Source organism: Mus pahari, chromosome 12 (assembly GCF_900095145.1).
Source record: "Mus pahari chromosome 12, PAHARI_EIJ_v1.1, whole genome shotgun sequence".
In the NCBI taxonomy this organism is placed as follows: Eukaryota; Metazoa; Chordata; class Mammalia; order Rodentia; family Muridae; genus Mus; species Mus pahari.
In genome coordinates, this window is record NC_034601.1 from 40,368,602 (window position 1) to 40,393,121 (window position 24,520).

A 24,520-nucleotide genomic window follows, 5' to 3' on the forward strand; every position below is an offset into this window, starting at 1 on the left:
GTGTATATATGTATACATATATAATATATACATATATATTACAAACTATACATATATGTGTTCATATATGTGTGTGTATATATATTCTAAACTATCTATCATCTATCTATCTATCTATATATATACTTTTAAAAACATTTTAATTAGAATTTTTACCTTTAATTGTGTCTGTGTGTGTGTGTGTTTGTGTTTGTGTGTGTGTGTGTGTGTGTGTGTGTGTGTGTGTGTGAATGTGCAGTTGAGGGCAGTACCAGAAGAGTCCAGAAAAAGGTATTGGGTCATGTGGAGCTGGAGTTATAGAGACAGGCAGTTGAGAGTTTCCAGGTCTGAGTGCTAGCTGGGAAAAGAATTCCAGTACTCTAGAAGAGCAGCAAGTGCTCTTAACTGCTGGTCTATCTCCCTGGGCCCCTGTGTGTGTTTTTAATGATCACTGCAATGCCCCTTTTCAAAGCTAGACAAAAAATGTTCATTCTCCCTTAAATGTCTAGAGAATGGGTAGAAGTCTCTCTTTCTCTTTAGCATTTAAGTAGAGCATATGAATCACACACGAGTGGAGCAAAGTTCTGCACTGCCAGGGCAGTTCCACCGCAGTTTCCTAGAAGTTCTAAAATGATCACTGCCTGCACACTAGCCCACATCTTTCTCTTAATCGGTCTGCCAAATACTAGGTATTCCAAGACAGAATTAAAGTCTTCTACAAAGTGACCACCAGGGGGCAACCTACACTTATGCATCCACATTGATCGACCAACCTGTGCCCTTTGTTTCTCTCTTATTTTGACTTCTTTTTCTATTAACTTCTGCCTCTGGCTGGTTTCTTCTTGCAGTCGTTTTTCCAGGATTTCCCGGCGTCGTTTTTCTTCTTCCAGAGCTCGTTTTTTGGCTTCCATTTCCCGTTCCTAATTGTCATTATATGGAACCATAATTATTTTCAATTGTGGCAATTATACTTGAAGGGACCAAGAAGTAAATACCCAAATTCTCTTTAGAGAATTTTCATCTTCTATTCTGTTTTCTTAAACTATATAACCTCTGCATACCTCCCAAAGTCATCTTATGCTATTAATTAACCAATTAATCAACCAACCATTAAATATTAGTCTTCAGTGAAAGTTTGGCTTATGACTACACCCAGCTATTTTGTTCTTCCTTTTTCAAATGTCATGCAGCCCTAGCCATGAAGCTGTTCTCTGGGAGACTCTCCTGGGTGAAGGCCACCAGTCCCTCCAACTCCTATTATTGCTACGCAGCTTCCTGGCTGAAGGCCATAGAGGAAGTTCTGTAGGAAGCTGGAAAAGGAAAGGAGGTGCCCTCAGAACAGGATGCAAAGGCGTTGGGGGTGGGGTGGGGGGAGTCCCAAGGAAGTTCTTCTGAGTCGAACCTGAAATAGTTACAATACCTTGGGGGTTTTGGCTATCACAATAGCATGGTCAGCATGAGTTGGGAAGGACAGGAGAATTCATAAAGAAATACCATTCTTCTCTAGTCCTTCCAAAAACCATCCACCTGGTTATCAGAGGGGGAGGGAAGGCAGGAGAGAACAACCCTTTCAGTCTGTGCGACACCCAGGCACATGCTTGACGTTCCAGGGCACAGAAGTGCAGTAAAGGGCTTTGGGTGTCCATTCTTTAGCACCTTTTCTTTTGGAAAGGAAAGGAGGCTGAAAAGCCCCCAAGGTCACAGCACTCAGCAAGGCCCCCCCCCGGAAAGGAGGATGCTGGCAAGGGTAGGGCCCCTTGCAGCCGCCGTCCGTCACAGACTCCTGGCAGGAGCAGACCATCTTACCCTGGACTCAAGCAGCCGTGTCTTCTCCGCGTGCGCCTGTTTCAAGAGTCTCTCCATTTCTTCTATTCTGGCAATATTGGATGTGCTGGCACTGAAGCAAATAAAAAGCCTGTTAAGAATATTTGCTGAGACCCTGTAGGTGCAACAACAGTATGAACTCACCAGCACCCCCTGAGCTCGTGTCTCTAGCTGCATATGGAGCAGAAGAGGGCCTAATCGGCCATCACTGGGAAGAGAGGCCCCTTCGTCTTGCAAACTTTATATGACCCAGCACAGGGGAAGGCCAGGGCCAAGAAGTGGGAGTGGGTGGGTAGGGGAGCAGGGGTGGGGAGGTGTATAGGGAACTTTCAGGATAGCATTTGAAATGTAAATAAAGAAAATAATAATAATAATAATAATAATAATAATAATAATAATAAAGAATATTTTCTGAGGAAGAGGAGTCGGGCAGGATGAGTGGGATCAAAAATACACTGTGTGCATGCGTGAAATTCTCAAAGAGTTAATAAAAAATATATTTAAAAAACATCTCGTACACCTGATCAGACTCACACACCCAAGTTACAAGTCACAATCAAATCACACACACACACACACACACACACACACACGTCAAGTTACATGTCACAATCGAAGTATATACAACTTGAAGGATACTCTTCATGAGTCATTTGGTCTTTTGGGGGCCAATAACCCACCTCTAAAAAACATAGCTGAATATTTATCTCAGTGTAGAAACCAAAAAAAGGCACATAAGACCAGGGCAGTGTAAACTGGCTAGAAACATATAAGGTAAAGGTAAGTCTTACAAAGCAGGTGACCAAAATGCAGCCTCCAGGTCTAACACTGACAGCCATGCGAGCCTTCTCTTCCGTCACTGCCTCTCAAACAGTCGTCACACTCTATGTAAACATGCGTCTGAAGTCCCTGTCTTCAGTTGGGCAATCTGTCCCTTTGGGCATCTGACTTTTTAAATGACAGTAATGTTGAAGTGACTTGTGTAATAGGTGCACTGAGTAAGTGGTGGTCAGTTTTGTTCAAGGCCCTCACTTGCTATATTAGTGCTAAAACTACACAAAAGAGTTCAAGAGCTTCAAAAACAAAAGTTCAACTTGGAGAAGACATCACACCCACCAGTGAAGGGAAATCAAAACCGAAAGCAAAATGAGTGGGAGCTGAAAGAGTGCTCGGGGTCTAGGCCAGAGGTCGTGTATCCTGATGTCTCCGTCTCTAGAGCCCTGCTGTGTCCTATCCAGTGTGCTTGCTCCCTCAAGCACCTGTCTTAATTTTAGGTCGACTTGTGAATGGAAAGGTTCCTGTCCTCACAGCCCAGGGGGCACATTCATAGAACATGCATAAAAATATGTGCAAAAGGGAATATTTGGAGTCCTTTGGGTTATTAGAGTGTATCATGTAAAGCATGACTAAGTAATTTATGTACATGGAACCTGAATATGTGTTTGTATGTTCATGTGTGTGTGCTAGAGATCAACTTTGGGGGTTGTTCTTTGGAAGTCCTCCACTCTGATTAGTTAAATCCCAGGCACATATCTTTGGCTCTCCTGTACATGGACTGCAAGCCTATGTTGCCATGCCTGGCGTTGTATGTATGTATGTATGTATGTATGTATGTATTTAAACTGGTTCTAGGGATTGAACTCAGATCCTAATGGCCTGTGCTCTCATGCCTGGTTTCTCTCTCTCTCTCTCTCTCTCTCTCTCTCTCTCTCTCTCTCTCTCTCTCCCTCTCTCTGTTCCTTCTTTCTTTTCTTTCTTTCTTATTATTANTGGTTCTAGGGATTGAACTCAGATCCTAATGGCCTTTAATGCTTGACTAGATTTCTCTCTCTCTCTCTCTCTCTCTCTCTCTCTCTCTCTCTCTCTCCCTCTCTCTCTCCCTCTTTCTTTGTTCCTTCTTTCTTTTCTTTCTTTCTTATTATTATTTATTTAAACTGGCTCTAGGGATTGAACGCAGATTCTAACACTAATGTGGCAAGTACATTATGGACTGTTATCTCCCCAGCCCTGTAGGAACACTTTCGAGACAGAGTCTCACTACATTGCCCAGCTGGCCTAGAACCCGCTATCCTCCTACCTACACCTCTAAAGGCTGGAATTTACAGGTGTGAGACACCACACTTAGTCTCCTCAACTGTTTTTGGCAGAATCAAACCTAAGATGGCTCACATCTAGGACTAAGAGTGCTTCTGAAGAGATGAAGGACTCCAGTGACACAGCACACATGGCTCATCTGCAACCTGCCAGTCCCTCTAGGAGCAGATGTGAGAGAGGGAACTGCCTAAGGGATACGAGGATCTTACAAGCCTAACAACTGGGCGCAGTGTGTGTGGACAAAGTGCTAGGCAGGTGCTTTTCCCTGAGAAACAGTACAAGGATCTTTTTCTTTCTTTCTTTTTTTCTTCTATTCTTTCCATTAGCTTTTGAGCAAAATACAAAAGCATAAGTTGTATTCTTTTCATAGTAAGAATTCAGGGGGAAAAACCCTTTAACTGTATGCATAAAGTCTTTATTGCTTTTATTGGCAATATTCAACTTCATAGATGGAAAGGGAACAAACGCCACTGACCCACTGAGAAAGCCGAGGACATTACATAGCTGTGGGCCACACAACCGCATGCAACTATATGCATATTCCACGCTGCTGTCCATGATCACAGGTATATGGCTTATGTCTCAACTAAATCATAGGTTGTAAAAACCCCTGAATTAAAATAATAGGACTTTGGGGTACAGCATTTGCCTGGGGTACATGAAGCTGTGGGTTCTATTCTCTCTCTCTCTCTCTCTCTCTCTCTCTCTCTCTCTCTCTCTCTCTCTTTCTCTCTCTCGTACACACACACACCAGGCATGCACATACACACAGACACCTATACACAGAAGAAACAAACTCACCATCGTCCATCCAACTTGTCACATTTTATATAATTTATATTTATTTAGATTTTTATTATTTAATGTTTTTCTTTGTTTACTTTTCCTTCTTTCTCAATTATGTATCTGTGCATATTTATGGTGTACAATGTGATACTGTGATATGTACGCACACTGTAAAATGATTACCAAACCCAAACATGTCTGTCACTGCATATAGTTTTTAGTTGTGTGTGTGTCTGGTGAGCCACATCTGTCCCTTAGATCTCTATATGACAATATTACTGTAGAGTTGTCATTTCAGGTAAGTCATTGTGCATAGCCGCCACTACTGTCCATAGCTGACCCAGGACTGATCCTACAGTACTGACCATTGGGGGTAATGACTGCTCATGGTCAGATATCACTAAGCATTTATTCCCAATGTGAAAAATTGAACAAAAAGTAGAGTGTGAAGTGAAAAAAAAAAGACAATTAAGAGTTCTACCTCTGTGCCACTAACCACCTTAAAAAGTTCATTTTATGGCCCAGAGGGATGGCTCAGCGGTTAAGTGCACCTTTTGCCTCTCAGGGGACCTGGGTTCAGTTTCCAGCACCCATGAGATGCCTGGCTGTAACTGTAATTAGCTGTGTATACACTTGTCAGTGAATCTGGGGTATCTCATGCTCTCCTCGGGTCTCCACAGGTGTCAGGCACCCACACAGTGCAGACATGCAAGCAGGCAAAACGCTCATACTCAAAAAATAAAATAAAAATAAAAATAAATAAATAAATCTAGAGGGAACACTGTTTGAAAGCATATTAATACTAAGGTAAACTTGTATGCCTTCTTATGCTGTAAGATGCCATGATGAAGCCCAGGCACACAGGAAACACAGAGTGTTTGGGACGTGTGCTATGAAGAAGTACCTTTCTCAGGATTGTCTTGAAACCAGGACAGAGAACAAGCAAGAACTAAAACAGTTTTGCTGCTGCTGCTGTTGTTGTTGTTGTTCTGCGGTGCTGAAGTCTTTTTAAACTATGCATTAAAGTATCCCAAAATTATAAGTCTATTAAATAAGTAATTCCATCCTGAAATTCTAGTGACACAAACTTGGCTTTGTGGTTTATTATGTCACAGAAAGCCATGTGTAGAGCGATAGAATTACTGAGTTGTGGGTGCATTCGCCTTCACTTTTTTGTTGAAACATCATTTTTAGGACAACCAGAAAATGACTGGAGCTCGCAGTGGCTTTGCTATTTCAGCATCATTATTTACACTTTTGCTAAACACAGGGGTCAAAAAAAAGGGTCTTGGGTGCACAGAAATGAAAGAGTTTCAGAGATAGTTGGCTGGATAAAAAAATTAATGGAGGGATAGAGAGATGGCTCAGTAGTTAAGAGCACTGACTGCTCTTCCAGAGGTCCTGAGTTCAAACACCAGTGACCACAAGGTGGCTCACAGCCATCTGGGATCTGGGATCTGGGATCTGGGATCTGGGAACTGGGATCTGGGATCTGGGATCTGGGATCTGGGATCTGGGATCTGATGCCCTCTTCTGATGTGCATGAAGAGAGCAATAGTGTATATGTAACATAAATAAATAAATCTTTAAAAAACCCGAAAAGTTTAGTAGAGTAAATGTGATCAAAATACACTATATATACATCCATAACAGTATATACACACCTATAGAAACACACGCATATATACAATATATATAAATGTATATGTATATGTATCTATATATAGTCAGAGTATATATTTTAAAATATTAGGCCCCAAATTTTAAAAAATATGTCTTAAGCCTTAGAAAACAAGGGAGAAATCTACAAAATTCTCACTCTGGTTAAATTCTACAACTCCCTTGTGTGAGAATATTCTGGAAGCCACTTACAATGGCTCCTGTTTTCATGCTTGCCTTTTCACTGAGTTCCAAAACCTTGACTCTGTGCTTCTACTGTGAGAAAATGTTGATTACTAACTTTATCAGTAAGCTGGGGGTTCTCATCCTGGAATGCTGAAAGAAGAGTGACAGATGTGGCTGCCCCCCCCCCCCCAATGCTGGATCTGGGTCTCACTTTACCCAGTGGGTGGTTGGGCGTTTGTGGTCAAGGCATCAGCAAGGGGTAACTACCACTGCTAATTTATAGTGTTTGCTCCTGAGTTCATAGCGGTGCTTTTGCTAGTCTCAAAAGATAAAGACAATTAAGTGGCTAAGTCCTTCTACAAATTTTAATATGCAGAATGACTAATGCTTTCTCTTTACCAAAGTTAAAGGGTCAAAAGAACTTTTGAAATTCTGACTGTGTTTTTGAAGACCATTGCCTTATAATAATAATAATAATGATAATAATAATAATAATAATAAAATAATAATAATAGAAGCAGAAATGGAATTTGGGCTTTACCAATAGAGGTAACTTGAGTTTTGAAGCACAGTGTAAATCAAAAGGCAAGCATAAAGAACTTGTAGTAAGATAGTGGACTTTTTCATGTATGGCTAGCAAGAAACATATGATATGTTGAAAGGATATGACTTCCCAGGGCCCCATGATTGCCAGCCCTCTTCTGCCTTATAGATTTTATATTGGAGATTTGGGGTTATAAGATACCTTATGTCTTAAACTGATGCGTTTACATTTGAAACCAGAAGACGGCTTTCACCAAGTCTTACCTTGATATATTGTCGGGCGAACAGGCAGAGATACTGGTATCCATGCTGTCAGAGCTGTCCAGGCTCAATGTGTCATAGGCCTGGTCCTTGTAGCTGCGATCTGGGTAATGGAAACTATTCAAGTAGACGTTTGACTCAGATGCTGTGCGGCTGTAAAATTCAGGTTTCTGTCTTTGTCCCTCACTCATCTGTTGGTGATTATAACCTAAGGAGAAAGCCATAAATATGTAAATACATCTCATTTATCAAGCTCGGAATCTCACAAATCTATGGACTCAAGCCAGCAATGAGAAACATATTTTGAGGTTGGGAAGATCAAAGAAACAATGTCGTGCCCAGCGTGAGCAAGACTTTGAGAGAAGTGGTCATGTGAGGGATTTTGTTTGTCAGTGGGATCACTTGGCACCTCTTAAATCTCATCCTTACAGCTCAACATAGCCAAGAGTATTACATCAGCACACTTAAGACACGCATACACACTCACGCACATTCCACAGGAGCCAGAAGCACAATTAAAGGTTCTGAATCCTCTAGAAATAGGTTTAAGTGAAGGCAGTATGACACCCAGTGCCTTGCCAGTGTTACAGGGTAGTCACCTCTCTGACAGCATTCAGATATCAGGAGCATTCACAAAACAGCAAGTGGATTTGACAGGGGTAGGGGTTGAGAAATGTGTATTTCATAGTGTCTGTGATGGTTTCATCTGGTTCAGATGCAAGTTGCATTTGTCTTATTTTAAAAAAATAGTCTTTGTTTCTGTCTTTCTCCTCCTCCAATGTCTCCTCTGCCTGTTTCTTATTAAATATTCAGGGTCAACCATCCTTCCCATCGCTAGGTCCCTTCTCCTTGTCATGGTGTAAATTTCCCTTTTCCCACTTCGACAGTCAGCCCTTGACCAGCTGTCGCTAACTATTTGAAAGCATGGTTATCAATAGCATCAAAAGCACCATAAAGGAAAAGTGCTTTCTCCTCCTCTTACCCTGATGGCTGGTGGATGACGTCATTGCCTTACCCTGTGTTCTTGCTCGAGCTACCTTTGAGCATTAAAAGCCATACTGTCTTCTTTTCAATTCTCTGTCCTACGTACACAGGAAGCAGGGGTGGAAGTGGAAACCCCCAAGTTCATCAAAACAATTTCCCATAGTTTATAATCTTTTTTTTTTCCTGAAAAGAGAAACACCTACTTTCTATTAACCCAGGGAGTTAATCGAAGACCTATCCAAAGTTTACACTTCAACATGTCATCTTTTCTACAGAGCTACCTTTCAATGAGGATTTTAATTAAGGAGAAAAATGGTCTAAAGGAGACAAAACTACAAAAACAAAACAACACAAAACAACAACAAAACCTTAAAACAAACAGCTCCCATAGCTGCTGACTTAACATTTATTTAGAAACTGGAACCTCATCCATGATACCTCAGCCAAGTAGTCTACCCAAAGGCTCCAGGAAATTATGAGCAACAGACATGTTTTCAGACCCGTTGAATTTTGTGTGGTTTTGGAATTGTGACAATGTACAATTCGGACTAATGGATGTCTAGGAAAATGAGCTTCCCCCACACGACTGTCATTATAGATGATAGATACGCATGTAGTAATGCCACACATCACAGAACTAGGGAAGGACACAAAACACAGAGGCACACGGTGAGACCAGGCAGAACATCCTTTCCAGCACTGATTCATGCACAGTGTCACACAAAGTCCGGCCTTCCAAATGTACAGCTCATGTCACTTTGAAAAGAAAGGCAAGAAAGCCACCACTCAGGTGGCTCTTACACTTGGGCTTTATGAATTACTAATTGTCCCTTTTACATCATTTCCAGATATTCATTAGTAAAAGAGGGGAAAATGACAAGAGAAATTATGTGAAAAGGCTACACACTCTCCTCCCTTCATCCAGGGAGCTCTCTTCAGTGAAGAAAAGCAGCCCCAAGGAGGAGGAAGGAATAACTTGGGACAGCAAGAAGCGAAGCTTACACTACTCTCAAACAACTGGAGGGCTTGCTTTCTCCAATCTTCCAGAGTCTCGGGGTTTTGATTTGTTTTCTTCAGAAATATCACAGGCTAAGAAGATAAATTTATACTTTCTAGTGAGAGAGGCAGGAAGCTAAAAAGCTCAAAGTTTTCAGACATACATACAAGGAACAGCTACTATACAGCATGAAGGCCATGTGCCTTGTGGACCTCAGCTCCCCAGAACAACTCAAGATCTGCTAAGCTTTGCTTTGCACCAAGGGCCTCTCTTGGTCATTCCAATGCAGAATGAGGACCATAAAGTTCTCCAGCAGCTTAAGGACAACCCCTGTGAACTGTGTGTCCATTTTCTTAGCAGCATTTTCATTTCCAGTGTGAACAGGACACTCACCTCATTGAGCTACTCAACACTGCCAACTGGCAAGAGTTGTCTGTTATGACTGTCAACCTGGGATGGCTTTTGTCTGCCAAATAAGTTAAAAAAAAGAATGTTCCTTCAGTTATAAGCCAGGGAATGCCCATGGTTTGGTAGTGTGTACACCTGTAATCCTGGCACTTGAGAGGCTGACGCAGGAGGATTGTTGTGAGTTTCAAGTCAGCCAGGGATGCACAATAAGACTTTTTCTTTTCTTTTTTTAAGAAAAGAAGGGCATAGATCTCTGCCTTGTAATCTCAGAATTGCACCTGAGTGAGCTGGTTTGGGGATTTGATCCCAGATCCGACCATCTAAAGGTAATTCCTATAGAGGGAAGAGCAGAGCAGAGCAGAGCTGAAGAGAGTGTGGCTGGCAGTCTCAGAAACTGCTGAGTAAAAACACACGGTGGAGCAGCCTGGAAGTGGAAGCTCGAGCTTCCACTCTGGGAGGCTCTGGGAGGGAGACACAGGTGTCCTGTTCACTGCAGACCCTGGCTTAGTGACCATGAAGACATCACAGAACTGTCACCGAGTAAACTCACTGTTCTCCTATCAGCTCTGACTCCCTGAGTGCTCAAATGAAGCAGAAATAAGTCTACTTGGGGCAGTGGGTGGGGGTGGAACCAAGGAACTAACTTGGGAAACTTGAGACATTCTCAACCCAAGTCCACTTGGTTTTGTTATTTTTTAATTATATAGCAAGAACAACGTTCAGTGGACTGAAAAGAGCTGACATAAGATGCTCTTAGCACTGTGTGAAGGAGTAGTTCTGAGATCTAGAAAGAAAGACCTCATGTCTGGGCTTGTTTCATAGCATAGGATGTACCAGGAAACAACAGACTTAGACTTGTTCTTTGCCCAGGAAAGCCATTAGAACAGAGTATAACTCCCAGTAATTTTTCCTAATTTTAATGCCAGTTTCAGTATATTCTGGCTTATTGGTGCCTCAAGTTCTCTTGTTAATTAACCACATGAGATATGCAGTTTTTCCAGCATATTTCACATATATATGGCACATCTATGCCTTAATAAGGAAGATAGGATCTATCACATATGGCAATCTATGCCTTAATAAGGAAGATAGGATGGTTTAAGATTATAATTAGAGCTTAAGATAAAACAGATTGAGACTCTGATAATGCACTTGTCACCGCTCACCTGCTGAAGAATTCATTCTTCCTAACGACAGTCCACAGCCAGAAGAACAGGTAAGTCAAAGGAGAAGGGAGAAAGGCAGAGAAAGGGGAAAGGTACAAGGTCAGAAAGGCTGACACGGGCACGGGAACACATCTGCCCGGCATGCACTCTTTGACATATTAGTAATAACACCAGATGAACATGAGTGATGGTCACACTTTACATTCAATCTAAACTGAGAAAGAAAATCTAAAGATTTTTAAAAAGACTCACAATACATGCATAGTTAGAAAACAAAAGATTTGTTACAAAAGAAAAGAAAAAAGTACCTTACACACAAACTGGTCAAACAGAAAATAGTAATGATAATACTAATAAAAACCAAAATTATATCTATAAAATAATTTATTATTTTTTTTTAAATTCAAGTAGCAGTAGCAAATAATATCTAAGAATTCAGGGTAGTAGTTCCTATGTAAGGGTCTGGAGAGGTGGCTCAGTGGTTAAGACGCTGGCTGTTCTTCCAGAAGGCCTGGGTTCAATTCCTAAACCCCACAAGGCTGCTCATAACCTTTGGTTACTTCAGACTCAGGAGGTATAGCGCCCTCTTCTGGTCTCCTTGGTTACCAGGCACCCATATGGTCCACAAGAATACGTGCAGGCAAAATGCTCATACACATGAACATAATTAGATGCACAACCCAGGAAACTTTATAACAAGTTCTTTCTCATGCTATTTAAGCACAGAAATACACTTCTGTGTATTCAAGGCAGGCATTTATACTTTTCTTAACTCTCCAAAGACTTCCTTACCAAACGAGCATAAGTGAAAGAAATATATTGGGGGTTTCCTAAACCCTTCTAGCCGGCTGTATGTTTTATTTGTGTCTACCTAGCCTTTTGAACATCCTGCTATGCACTGGGCCTGCACGCTCTGCCCACTTTCCTCTTTACGTGGCTCCTGAGTCCACAAATCAATGCTGTCACAGTCTCCGTGCTTCCGGCATGGTCTGAACTTGTTATAAAAGCCCAAACAAGAAGAGCCATGCAGCTGCCTTTGAAGGAGCAGCAGCTGCCACAAGCATTGTGTTTCTTTAAAAAAAAAATGTACAGCATTTTTTTTTTCTCTTTTGGATAGAAAGAACAATCCGACTAAAAATACACTATTGTAGACTTGAAAATCAGAGCAGGTCGTAAAAATGACTTGACAATGACCTTTAGATATTTGCTGGAAACAAAAACACCACACAGGGAGGTTTTCATACCTTTCTTGGACTTTCCTGCATTTAACAAAAGAGACAGAAGGATAAAGATTTCATTCACTCTAAAGCTTACAGAGAGCAGCTGACAAGCTGTATTAAAAAAAAAAAAAAAACATGACCCTTGCAACTTCCGGAGCCCAGGTCCTCAGCTCTCGCCTGTGAACCCAGCTCCGCCCAGTGTGCTGTGGCTCCCAGCGTCAGTGCTATGGAAACAGTGCTGAATGAAGAAGGCTCATACTTACACCACCATCCTTGACGTTTCCATTACGAACAGCAGCAAAAAAAATGGTGCACTTTAGTTAATCGTGTACAGAAAAGGTAAATGGGGAAGTCTACGACATTTGTCATAACGAAAATGTACCAGATATCAACTTGCCCAGACCGCAATTTTCATCACATTTGCTATTTTAATGACATCAACAAGTGCTGCTGAAACAATTCTAAATGAATACCCAGTTCAGCCCTCCTGGTCTCTGTGAGACGCCCATATGAGCTCTGTGTAACCTGCTGGTACTACCATCTGTTGTGGCTTGAAGAAATATCATCCCTGGCCGTTCCTCCTCGGGGAGAGGAGCAGGCTGAGGCACACGGAACAGTTTTGTTTCTCCAGAGCCCCATGCAGCTCCATAAAGCAGAGCGTTACTTAAGTCTCCTCAGTGCGCAAAGCCATGCCCATGGAGAGTAAGAGCACAAAAGACAAAACTGTAGACTTCTCAGAGTCCACATCCATAGTGTGACCCCAGGAGCTTGGCTTGGGTTCACTTTAGAAACCTTTATTTAAACCGTTATTTAAAGGGAAAGCAGATTAGAAAAATCAGCCCTAGGCTCCCCAAGAACACTACTGCACGGTACTGTCAGCAGCTCTCAGCTTCATGGATGTGTGCCCTTGGTACAAGGCTCTTGCTCTCTGGCTTAAGGAAATGCTTTGGGTACTGAGAATAGTCATTTGGCTTCCCTCTTTCCTTTCTTCAGTGTTCTACCTTTCCCTAAATCACTGTAATGCAGAAAGTTCATCAGTATGCAGGATGGAAAGTTCATAAATATGCAGAAAGGTCTCAGTTGCATGGCCACCCCAAGCTTGGTTGCCTTCCAGTGGAGAGGAATATACATTTTCAAGGAAGACTATTAATATTACCAAAATATGGTTTAAGAGAAAATATAACTGAACTTCACGTTAATAGAAATAAGTGACAGCTAAAATAAATGCCTATGCTTGTTGTAAGTACTAAAAAATATTTTTATCTCCTTAAGACATTATAATAAATAAAGCAGAGAAGTCTATTCAAACGTGTTTTATTTAAATATTACAAATATACACCTCAAGTGAACGCTATAAGCCGCCTTAACTCTCTTTGTCATCTAGCTCAGGCTAGCCTTGAGCTCCTGAACCGTCTCGCCTTCTCTCCCTCTTCCCAAACACAGAGCGTATGTCACTTTGCCCCGCTTTATTAATTCCGTGTTTTTTGTTGTTGTTTTTTGTTTTTTGTTTTTTTAGGAGACAATGTCTCATTGTGCAGCTCGGGCTGACCTCAAATTTGTGATCCTCCTGCCTCCCCCTGCCTCCTGAGTGCTAGAAATACAGCTGTTTATTACCCATAAAAATGAAAATCAACGTCTGCTCCATGTCTGACTCTTTAAATCACTTCTAATATTTATTTGAAAACCTCAATTTCATCTCAATAATTTAATTGTCACGCACAGATTATCAATATAAACATACATGTAATTTACACATATAGGGAGTGTACATATGTATATATACATACATGCATATGTAGATACATACACATATTTGTATACACACAGTGATTATACCCGAGTGCTTTAAGCAGAGATGACTATCAATCATAATTCAATTTTAATTCACAAAAAGGCAAGATTTCAATCTATCAATTCATGAAAGCATTTGATGGTCAAATGTCTATCAGCTTTTCCCTTTATATCTTGGACAGACCTCTATTAATAAAATATGTTCAACATTTTATTAAAATCATCCGTTATGTGTCTCTATCTTTCCTCACTAGACTGCAAGAATTTCAAAGTCAAGGAACACATCATTCCTTTTCCTTCTTGGTACCCAGTACAAACATGCTGAAAAATTCAAGCCAATCAAAGTTGTTGATGTAAACTACTGCACTAACAATAGAAACTTATATAGCGGTCTCTTGTGAGGCTATGCCAGTGCCTGGCAAACACAGAAGTGGATGCTCACAGTCAGCTATTAGATGGAACACAGGGCCCCCAATGGAGGAGCTAGAGAAAGTACCCAAGGAGCTGAAGGGTTCCTATAGGTGGAACAACAATATGAACTAACCAGCACCCCCAGAGGTCATATCTCTAGCTGCATATGTAGCAGAAGATGGCCTACTTGGCCATCATTGGGAAGAGAGGCCCCTTGATCTTGCAAACTTTTTATGCCCCGGTATAGGGGAACACCAGGGCCAAGAAGGGGGAGTGGGTGGGTAGGTGAGCGGCGGAGGGGGATATAGGGGACTTTGGGGATAGCATTTAAAATGTAAATGAAGTAAATACCTAACAAAAATTGGGAAAAAAAAAGAGTTTTGCTTCTGGAATGGCATTGTAGTAACTTCTTTCAGTCTCCATTAAAGACCATTTTGTAACCCTGTCATACATGTAATATATTCTTTCAAAGAAAACACATCAAGAGTCAAGGTCCACCTAAAACCTAAATACACAGTAGAGGAGCTCAAACTTACAATCAAAAGGCACAAAGAAATTTTCTTCTGGGCCCACTAACAACGTCAACTCATTGACTCCAGCTCAGGGGTCACTTAAAATAGGATGTCAGCCACAGGGAAGTCTAGTGATCTTGGCTAAGTGCCCTGGGAATTTCTCAGCATCTCTGTGGTCTCTCTTTGCTTTCCATCAATCACATGGGAAAGTTAGTAATCTCTCAAGGCCTTTTGGCTGAATTTATAAAGTGTAGCAGGCACGTTTACAATGTACCAGCGATAAGGGGACTGGTGTTACCTTGGTACAAGAATGATGTCACTTATATCCTTCCCCCAAAGGAAACATACTAACAGTAAAATTTAGAACATGGGTTGATCTTCCCTCCAGCTGTGTTCTCATCGCCTCTTACTGGGGAATTCCCATGCTTAACAGAAGACCATGAGATTAAAGGATACCTACCTCTGAGCATCCTCCGAGACTCAGGGTCTTTGGTCATGGTCGCCAGCGAGTGAGGGAGCACACTGCCACAGCTATTGCTCTGCCCCAGAGGGAGGTGAGCCTGAGAGAGGCAGGAGGAAATAGTTCAGGCAAGGTAAACTGCATGTCAAATGTACTCAACAACATGGTTGTACTCCTAATTTCAAAGCTCCTATCTAAGGACAAAGGGTAGAGATAGCTGGTCTTGCCTCGTTTCCTTTTTGATGCCAAGTGGCAAAAGCTAGTTACTCACCATCTCTCCCAAGAAGCTCTGCTGCAATCTCAGTATCGCAGCCCTTCCTCTGATCGTAACAATTCCAAAAGAGAAGATGGATGGAGAAAAGACACTGTCCACAGCCTTGTGAGAGTGACAGGAAGCTCCCCATGCATAAGGTGCAGAGGGCAGGTGCACAAACAGTAATGCGTGCTGCACACCATGCAAAAACACAGGGGCAAGCTACCCATGCTCCAGTTGCTCTTTACCCCTAGCTATGCTGAAACCCATTAAGATCCATTCTTTATAGCATCTTCCTTCTTTTGCTTATTTGCTTTTTTAGATAGGGTCTTGCTATGTAGGTTTCAAACTCATACCCACCCTCCTATTTCAGCCTCCCAAGGGATTCCAGGTGTGCACCATCATGATTTTATTCTTTTTATATAGCTTTCTATATATCTATCATGTAAATCAAGTCCACTTAAAACATTAACTTACAAAATAGAATACAATATAGTTACTCTAATTATGCATAAGAGAAAGGCCTAAAGTAGTGAAACCCCCTAAAAACTTCCCTTCCCTTCTCTCTCTCTCTCTCTCTCTCTCTCTCTCTCTCTCTCTCTCTCTCTCNTCTCTCTCTCTCTCCAACAATCCCCTGAGCAGAGGGTACAGGTGTTGGGTCACTGGGGTTCATATTCTGACTCCTCTAGTTTCTAGCTGAGAGATCCTGTGTTGTCACTTAACTTCCTCTGCTTCCGTTTATCCATATGTACAACTATAGTAGTGATGCATACGTAAGCACATTTATTCCATAGCATTGGTAGGTTCACATAAAGGGCTAAACCTGGCGTCATGCATGTAGACACTGACCAGTAACTGTTTAGTACTGTTATTTCTTGAGCTCAGATGCTATGTTCTGTGTTATCTCTAAATATGGGTACAGTCAGAGGGCACCTATCATATGAGGGAAGAGTACCCACCACCGGTACTGTAGTGGCAGAAAAATACATTCTTTAGCCCAGAATGTGTAATTCTAAATTTACTCTGATTGGGACAGAAGAAGCAACTGAGTTATGACATCTGTCCAACAAGCAAATACAGCCACCTAGCATTCAGTATCTTTCCATTTCAAAGGCTTTACTTTTGTTGGTGACTATAACAAGATGTTCCGGAAAGAGGAGGCCATGGCTCTTCTGAGTCCTACCTTCGGGGTGGTGCTCCTCCCCATTGTGGCACTGCTGAAGTGTGGGGACAGGGAAGGGGTGGTTTTCTTTCGAGGCAGAGTGTCACTCAGGTAGAGGCCTTCTTTGTGCTGCTTCTTCCTTTCTTCCAGGCTTCTAAAGTGCTTTAAACGCAAATGCAAAGTGGAACAGCAAAGCTTGACTGACGGACACGTTACTGACACGTCACCGACACAAAGAAGCAGCAATGTTCCCACAACTGACCCTTGGGAGCTGAGTTTTGACACATCCTCTACACTCAAAGCTCACCTTGGTGTTCACCCTCAGATTAGAGCTGGCGTTGGATGTGACTAGACAATGGAATTTATATTTTTCTTTAAGAAAATCGCCTCTTTTTCTCCTATAGTGCTGCTTAAAAATTGTCACACTGCTCGCCTCTGCTGTGATGGTCCCACTGTATGGATGTATGAACAGCCAGTGACCAAAGCAAGCCAGCGATTCCCTACTCTCTACGTCTGTCTAAGTGTTCTGCCTGATGGTACAGACCCCTGTGAGTGGGACAAGGAGGAGGAAATAAAAGAGAAAGAAGAGAAACGGCAATAACAGGAAAGTTGTTATAAAATAGTAACCCCATATATCATGTAATACCGCAAACCCATATAAGGTTTTCATAAATAGCATCCCTCTAGGTTACTTCCATTTTAAAAGCCCATGGGCAAAGAGATCCCATAGTAATCTCTTGTAGTTAAATGCTCCAATAGACTACATCTTTTTTTTTTTTTTATTGAGATTTTAAGACACGATTTTTGCCATCTTAAAATATCCAAACTTTGCTTGGCTTCTCTAACTTTCTCAAGATGTCTTTAACTGCAAAATGACTTCATAATAAAGTCTCCTTTGCTTAGACCACTTTAGTGCTAATTTCGGGCTTCTGAAATATATAAAAACTAGTGTATGGCAGGGATGGCACATGTTTGCACCTTAACTTTACAATGGTATATTTCTGGTGGCTAGTATGTATTAGGAGCTTTCTACTTGCGGGGTTTGATAATTTACTTTCATGATTTCATTCAGATCATATAATAATCCTCTGAGGTTGGTATTCTCTTTCTCTTTTATAGGAGAGGGTTCTGGGGTACAGAGACATTCAGTAAGCTTGCCCAAGGCCTTGCAGCTAGAAGGTGGTAGAATTGGAATTCAAGGCCAGGAAATCCCCATCCCCATCGTAGAACCTCAGTTTCAATGATTAGCTGCTGACTTCAGTTAGAAAGGGAATCGGAATACTTATTTATTTATTTATTTATTTATTTATTTATTTATTTATTTATTTATTATATGTAAGTACAGTGTAGCTGTCCTCAGACACTCCAGAAGAGGGAGTCAGATCTTGTTAAGGATGGTCGTGAGCCACCATGTGGTTGCTGGGATTTGAACTCCAGACCTTCGGAAGAGCAGTCAGGTGCTCTTACCCACTGAGCCATCTCACCAGCCCCTGGAATACTTTTTGTTTTCACTATGACCAAATGGCATAAGTTCCTAAACTTTGATTTTCAGAATTCAATAAATTATGTAACAAATCCCATTGAAAATTGTTAATACTGGGCCTAAAGCAACAGGTTTGCAAACTGGTTGTTTTGCTACCAAGGGTGTTGCCTGTCCTGAATGAAGCTGCTAATGAGATTCACATCACATTAAAACAAAAGGTAGGAAGCTCTCATTCCCCAAGGTCATCCGTGGTTTATATCAGTTATTTGATTCAACCCTTTCCTAGGTTTCTCTTTACATCAGCCCAGGTGGCAATAGCAGGAGACACCAGCTTTTACAAAGGTACCAAGTCTAAGACAGAGATCACTCCTCTTCACAGCATCAGTAGAAGAATGAAGAGAGACTTGTAAAGTGCTTAGCACCTTTGGACACAGCCTTGGAATGACATCTAGTATTAAGGGGTCAACAATGTAGACTACAATGTGTTGTCACCACAACTTTTTACACTATGAATTTTATGGAAATACTTGACAGCATACTGAAAAAGATGTGAGCCATGCCATACTATTTCGTTGAATGGGAGCTGAAAAGCATGGAGATATAAAGTATATCAAAACTTTATTAATCCTAGCACCCGTGGGCCACACTAAACATCCTTAAAACAAAGCAAGCAGGAAGAATGCTTAGCAACTTGCTCTTCTTAAAAAAACAAAGAGCTTTGCAAAAGATGAAGAGATGCTACATAAGTGACTGTGAGACTCCTGTGCTCCGTCCGTCTTTCTAGTTACCTGTTGTTCCTGCGGCTGCTGCCTTCTGTGTTTCTTAGCTGGTAGAGGAGGAGGTGTGTCATTTAAAGGGAAAGGATCGACAGATGCAGTCATGACTTCAGGCCAAGTGGCTGATGAAGGTTCAGTGACAGAAGGAGAGAGGGTGGAAGGAGACATAAATCCAGAATAGACAGCTGTTCGGTGCTTTAGAGGGGAGAGAAAAGGTACACACACATCCGTATGAGATGAGAGTATGAACGAGACAGAGACAGGAAATCCATACTCTGGTTGCTCTGACTTATTGTGTGCTAACTATGAGGTTCCAAATGTCGTGCACTATCTTTCCATTTAGCTTCTTGTTAAGATCCCACACAGCAAGCAATGTGCTCAGTAGAAGATACTTAATACTTCACATTACTGGCTACTCCCAAGAATACTTTAAAACAAAACCCATGACAATTAAAGCATAATTCAATACTGCCAAGAAAAATATACAACACAACTCATCTGAGGAGGTGATTCAAACCAATGAGTTTGTATCTAAGACAACTAGGTTTGTTTACAATGCTAAGATGTTGACCTAATTTGTTGGCAGTTATGTCTAGTTCTCTACCATTACCACACATTTCATGGTTTCTAAGATTTTTAGTGTAGAACAACTCCCCTATACCCTACCCCAGTCTGGTCTAAATCATAAACTCAGCATCAGTCTGGTTCTCTGGAACACAGACTCTGATCATTTTCAGTGAACTGTGGGTTAATTTCTGACATGAGGAATAGCAGTGGATGAATGAAACACATGCCCACACACCTCTGAACTCTGGGGCTGGCTCACCGGCACAGCCGAGGCAGGCTCAGTGACAGCAGCATCAGCATCAGCAGGGAACTGAGTGGAAGGGGATAGATTCGTGGAATTGCCACATGACTCATTAATCTCATTTACACTGATATATCCCTAAAGGGAGGAATTCAGAAGTTAAACACAAAGAAAGCAAAAGCCAAGGCATGCGAGAGTATTAATGTTCCCGGTACAATGAGTTAGCTGAGCACAGCACAGCCAGATTTTCTGGGTGCCACTCAGTGTCTCATTAAGTGAATGGTAAGCAATGAAAATGGATTTGCAGTGCTCAATCTTGAAGAATGTCATTCCAAGTATTAAACACAATTTCTGGTGAAATCAAAATGACCATACAATAAATATCTAGAGATATCAGCATCGTTCTTTCAATGGAATGGCATTATGTCTACAGAGATATCAAACAATCAGATTCCCCAGAGACACTCACTCTCTGATTCAAGAGTCTTTTCCACAAGATGCACAGTTCCCTCTTCCATCCTTTGAAAACTACCGTGTCTGAGCAAATGATGTGATGGGCTACTGGGTTTTGTACCATTAATGAAAATAACAATTTAGCTTTAATGGGATTTGGTTGTGAACATTTCAGCCAAGAAAGCACGAGGACACTGTCTTTACACTCATGTGCATGTACATACACAGATCCCAGATGGAGTTGCTATTCTATGTTGTGCTACCACCATTCAAGGCGGTTTCCCCAATGCAAACTCTGTTGCTAGAACAGAGAACTTCCAGTCACTTTTAAGGCCAGTAATTCAGTTCTGGCTATATCTTAAAGAAAATGCCCATGAGTTCTCTGAACAAAAACTCCTGAAAGCGTCTTTGTGGAAAAGGCACCTAGAATGATTTTCATGGAAAGTAATTACACAACCCAATCAAGATTTTTGCCACACCAGTGAAACAGCATGGAGGAAAAAAGAAAAAACTGAAAGTAGACTCCATTTGATTTCTGGCTTCTATTCTCAGATCTTTGATGATGAAAACACTATTAAGCTTTTCAAAAGGTGACTCCTTGTAGCAAAACCTCTAGCCTGGAAATGAAAGGTTTCATGGACAACCCATCATTACAAGAAAGCAGAGAAAGCTAAGGCTGACAATTATCAACAGGATGTTCCGCAGTCTTGCTCAGCAGAAAGTGACACAGGAACTAGGCGATGTTTTATGCAGTTCAACTGCAGAAAGGAAGGGATAAGAATTTAGCTGTCCAACTTCATTTTATCTGTGGCAATGAATCAGGAAGGAAATGAAAAATCTTTGAGTTATTCTTTCATTTGGTTGATAGAAAGCTTTAAAGTGAGGCCTTGAAAATTTCCTCTTCTGAATCATAGGTCATATAGTTTAATTGCTTCCAGAAGTTTTCTCTTTGCCAGGTGTGGGTGCTCTGTAAAGAATCTGGTTATAAATGGCTCATTCTTCAGAAGGAAGGAGAAAAAGAAAAGAGAGAAGGGGAAAGTAAGGCAAAAAGACTGGACACTGGAAAATCGAGTCAAGTCTTATAAGTCAAGTCTTCTTGTTACATGGTGAGAACGTACAGATACTAGGCACTTATGGTAGAGACATGAAAATAGCCAAAAAGCCAGGAGAGCCTTTGAAACTCAGGAATCTTCCAAAAAAGCAAATACCAACCCATCAATAGGACAGGAAAGGTTAAAGGGCAGAGAGAAAGGACCAAAGGCCCACGTACTTCATTTGAATGCCACAGGCCTCCCTCCTAATTGTGTTCAGATTCAACTGCCATAGTTCCCTAGAACCTATTCTGCTCCCATCTTCAGACACCCAAGCAAGAAGCACTTGCTATTGCCCGCATCCTTGACAATGGCAATACAGCATTGTTTTTGAATGTGCCTTAATCACTTCACTGTTGTGGAAAATTTTAATCCCAGTCCAGGTTTCTAGCCCACCTTTGACCATTTTGTTCCTGGATAAAAAACATGCATACAACCTTTATATTTACAATAAGCCATAAACAGCCCAAGAGCTGGGAAGATATCTACCCTGTATGCTATTAGAATCTACTTTCTTCTTGATGACCCTGAGTTATTACTTACTATATTTCACTTCACCGTAAAATCCAATGTATAAACAAGAACTTTTAATTCTATTGGCAAAATACATGCAAATCCAACCAACTTTCCATCACAATGCCATTGCTGGTACCTAAGCTCCTAATCTAAGCCTTAGCCTGCACTACTGTGGTCATTTGTAACCAGGTTCCCTGCACCTCCTTATACTTCCTGTGACCCAGTGTTTGCTGAGTGGCCCATAGAGATCTTTAACAAATGGATATCAAATAATGTGAGCTCTCTACTTAAAACCATTTAGCAGCTCTCCAGAATGCATATAAAAGCTGTATTTCATTAACACAGCTCACAAGGCCTACTTTACACCTCGCTGATCTTAGCTTAGGCCTGTAAGCTTCATTCATAACCACACTCACCTTATTGACCTTGCCTGTTATGTATTCCCAATAATGGAAACTATGAAGTGATATGGCCTAATAAAGCTGTTATAGAAAATAGTTTAAAAATGCTTCTGGGATGCACACTTGGTCACTATTATTGTGATGAACATTTTATTTCATATACCTGAACATACATGAATAAGCATGTGCAGGTACATGCACACACACACAAAACACATATAAAAGGAAGAAAAGAATGCAAGACTCAAGGTCACAGTGTCATTGTCAAGACAAGTAGACGTATCTTGTCTCACACAAACATGGATGTGTACTTTACCCATGTTACATGATAACCCCTGGATTCCTATACTCACAGATAAGAAACAGCAAGGACTTATCAAGCACTATGAGTTTTTGCAAGGCATTTAAGCTAAGGTTTTTATTAGTTGACTTGGCACACCAAACCATGGTATATTTGATTTCCAAGTTGGCATGAGCAGACATATAAAATCATGGCTTACCTCTTTCAGAGTATTGGGGTTAATAGGGAACCCTTTCCCACCAGTGAGGCTGGAGTATTTCTTTTCCAAATTACAAAGATTCTCTTTTTCCTAAAGAAATATAAAATGTATTAAGCTTGGAATCAACTTAGTAAACAACCAAGAAGTATGCTGACCTTGCATTAGAGTCAAACATCAAAATCCCGGACACACCCACCTCTACTTCCTTTCCCAATGCACAGTAAAAGCTTATCATTACAGACGGCTCACCTACTATTAGCTGATATGATGCATGAGCAAGTTTCAAACATATTTAGTGAGATAACTGTTTCTTCAAGATGAATTTTGCAGAGTGACAGCAGTTTTAAGAAAAGAACAGGATGTCCTAAATGAAGCTGAGAATGGCAAGGAGATCAGGGAATGGTGGCACAGACCAGTAATTGTAGCACTTGGAATGTGAAGGCAAGATCAGGATCTCAAGGTTAGCTTCAGCTACATAGTAACTTAGAAGCCAGCATGGGCTATATGAGACTCTGAAAACAATAACAAACAGAGGAAAGAAGGCTCCCTGACTCAGAGCTTTTTCAGCCTTCATCTTTTGTGTATTTTCTACATTCAAATCTTTATTCCCCCAAGTACTGAATATTCCTGTGGCTTCTGGCAATTTATTTCATAATTCATTGCTACATTTTTCCTAAAAAAAATTCTCAGCATTCATTTTTTTTTTAATATTTAGGCCCACAGTTCACCTTAGGTTAATCAGCTATTTGATAACCTCCAGGAAAATAGTTACGGTGTATATTATTTACTATGATACAATTTACATAACAATACAATTCAGGACTTTAGGTATCTATCAGATTATTTGAAACAAATAGGAAAGCACTACAACCAAGATAAAGACCATTTCTATCACACTGGAGATTATATATATTTATATAATAATAATAATATATAATATATAACTATATATATAACTATAACTATAACTATAACTAACTAACTAACTATATATGTTTTTCAAGACAAGGTTTCTCTGTGTAGCCCTGGCTGTCCTGGAACTCACTCTGTAGACCAGGCTGGTCTTGAACTCAGAAATCCACCTGCCTCTGCCTCCCAAGTGCTGGGCTTAAAGGCGTGTGCTACCACTCCTTCGCTCCACACTGGAAATATTCATGGCCCCTTCCAGATAACCCCAGGCCCAATGGTCAAGCACTGCTCTGACTTTCTTGGCCTTAAATTAAGTTTTCCTTCTTCTCCAACATAATATAAATAGAGGCATTCAATATGTACCCTCCTGGGTTGGCTTTACTGCATAATAACAGAGCTTAGAGAGTGAGCTCCCTACTTCATGTTGAGGAGTGTTAAAATATACACATGATATTTTGTTAATTCATGTTTCTCTTGATGGTTATTTAGCATGTGTTTGAGGGGGATGATGGTGAGTTATTGTGCAAAAGCTAATTCAAACAGTTTAATACACACCTCTGTTGATATGTGTCATAAAGGCATATTTTCATTTCTCCTGTGTAAATATCTATTAGGGTTTCTGGGTCCGACGTAGGTACACACTTAAAGCTATAAGATAAATATCATGGAAGTTCTCTGAAGGTGCTATGCATTTCACACTTAGACTATCAAGGCACAGCTGCTTTAGCTGGTCCATACTTCCACCAGCATTTGAATGTGTCACTTTTTATAATAATGACTATAAACATCTTAGGTGATGTGAAGTAGAGTCACATTGTTGCTTTCACATTAATCTCAATCTCTCCTTCTCTGTCTCCTTCCTTCCTTCTTTCCTTCTTTCCTTCCTT

The 24,520-nt window shown here is 40.9% G+C and overlaps 1 protein-coding gene across 8 annotated transcripts in view; it reads right to left on the reverse strand.

Annotated features, from left to right (window-relative positions):
- Positions 1 to 24,520, reverse strand: part of Phldb2 (pleckstrin homology like domain family B member 2) — a 212,503-nt gene that overhangs the window by 6,625 nt on the left and 181,358 nt on the right. For 4 of the 8 annotated variants that reach the window (XM_029544553.1, XM_029544556.1, XM_029544554.1 and 1 more), the window contains 8 exons: positions 22,725 to 22,814; positions 19,758 to 19,901; positions 18,968 to 19,150; positions 16,718 to 16,858; positions 15,282 to 15,381; positions 7,336 to 7,540; positions 1,786 to 1,876; positions 753 to 899 (listed from right to left, as the gene is read on the reverse strand). In XM_029544553.1, coding sequence (XP_029400413.1) covers positions 753 to 899; positions 1,786 to 1,876; positions 7,336 to 7,540; positions 15,282 to 15,381; positions 16,718 to 16,858; positions 18,968 to 19,150; positions 19,758 to 19,901; positions 22,725 to 22,814 — 1,101 coding nt within the window. The remainder of the gene's footprint in view (positions 1 to 752; positions 900 to 1,785; positions 1,877 to 7,335; positions 7,541 to 15,281; positions 15,382 to 16,717; positions 16,859 to 18,967; positions 19,151 to 19,757; positions 19,902 to 22,724; positions 22,815 to 24,520) is intronic. The other 4 variants (XM_029544557.1, XM_021209206.2, XM_029544558.1 and 1 more) reach the window with 3 other exon arrangements.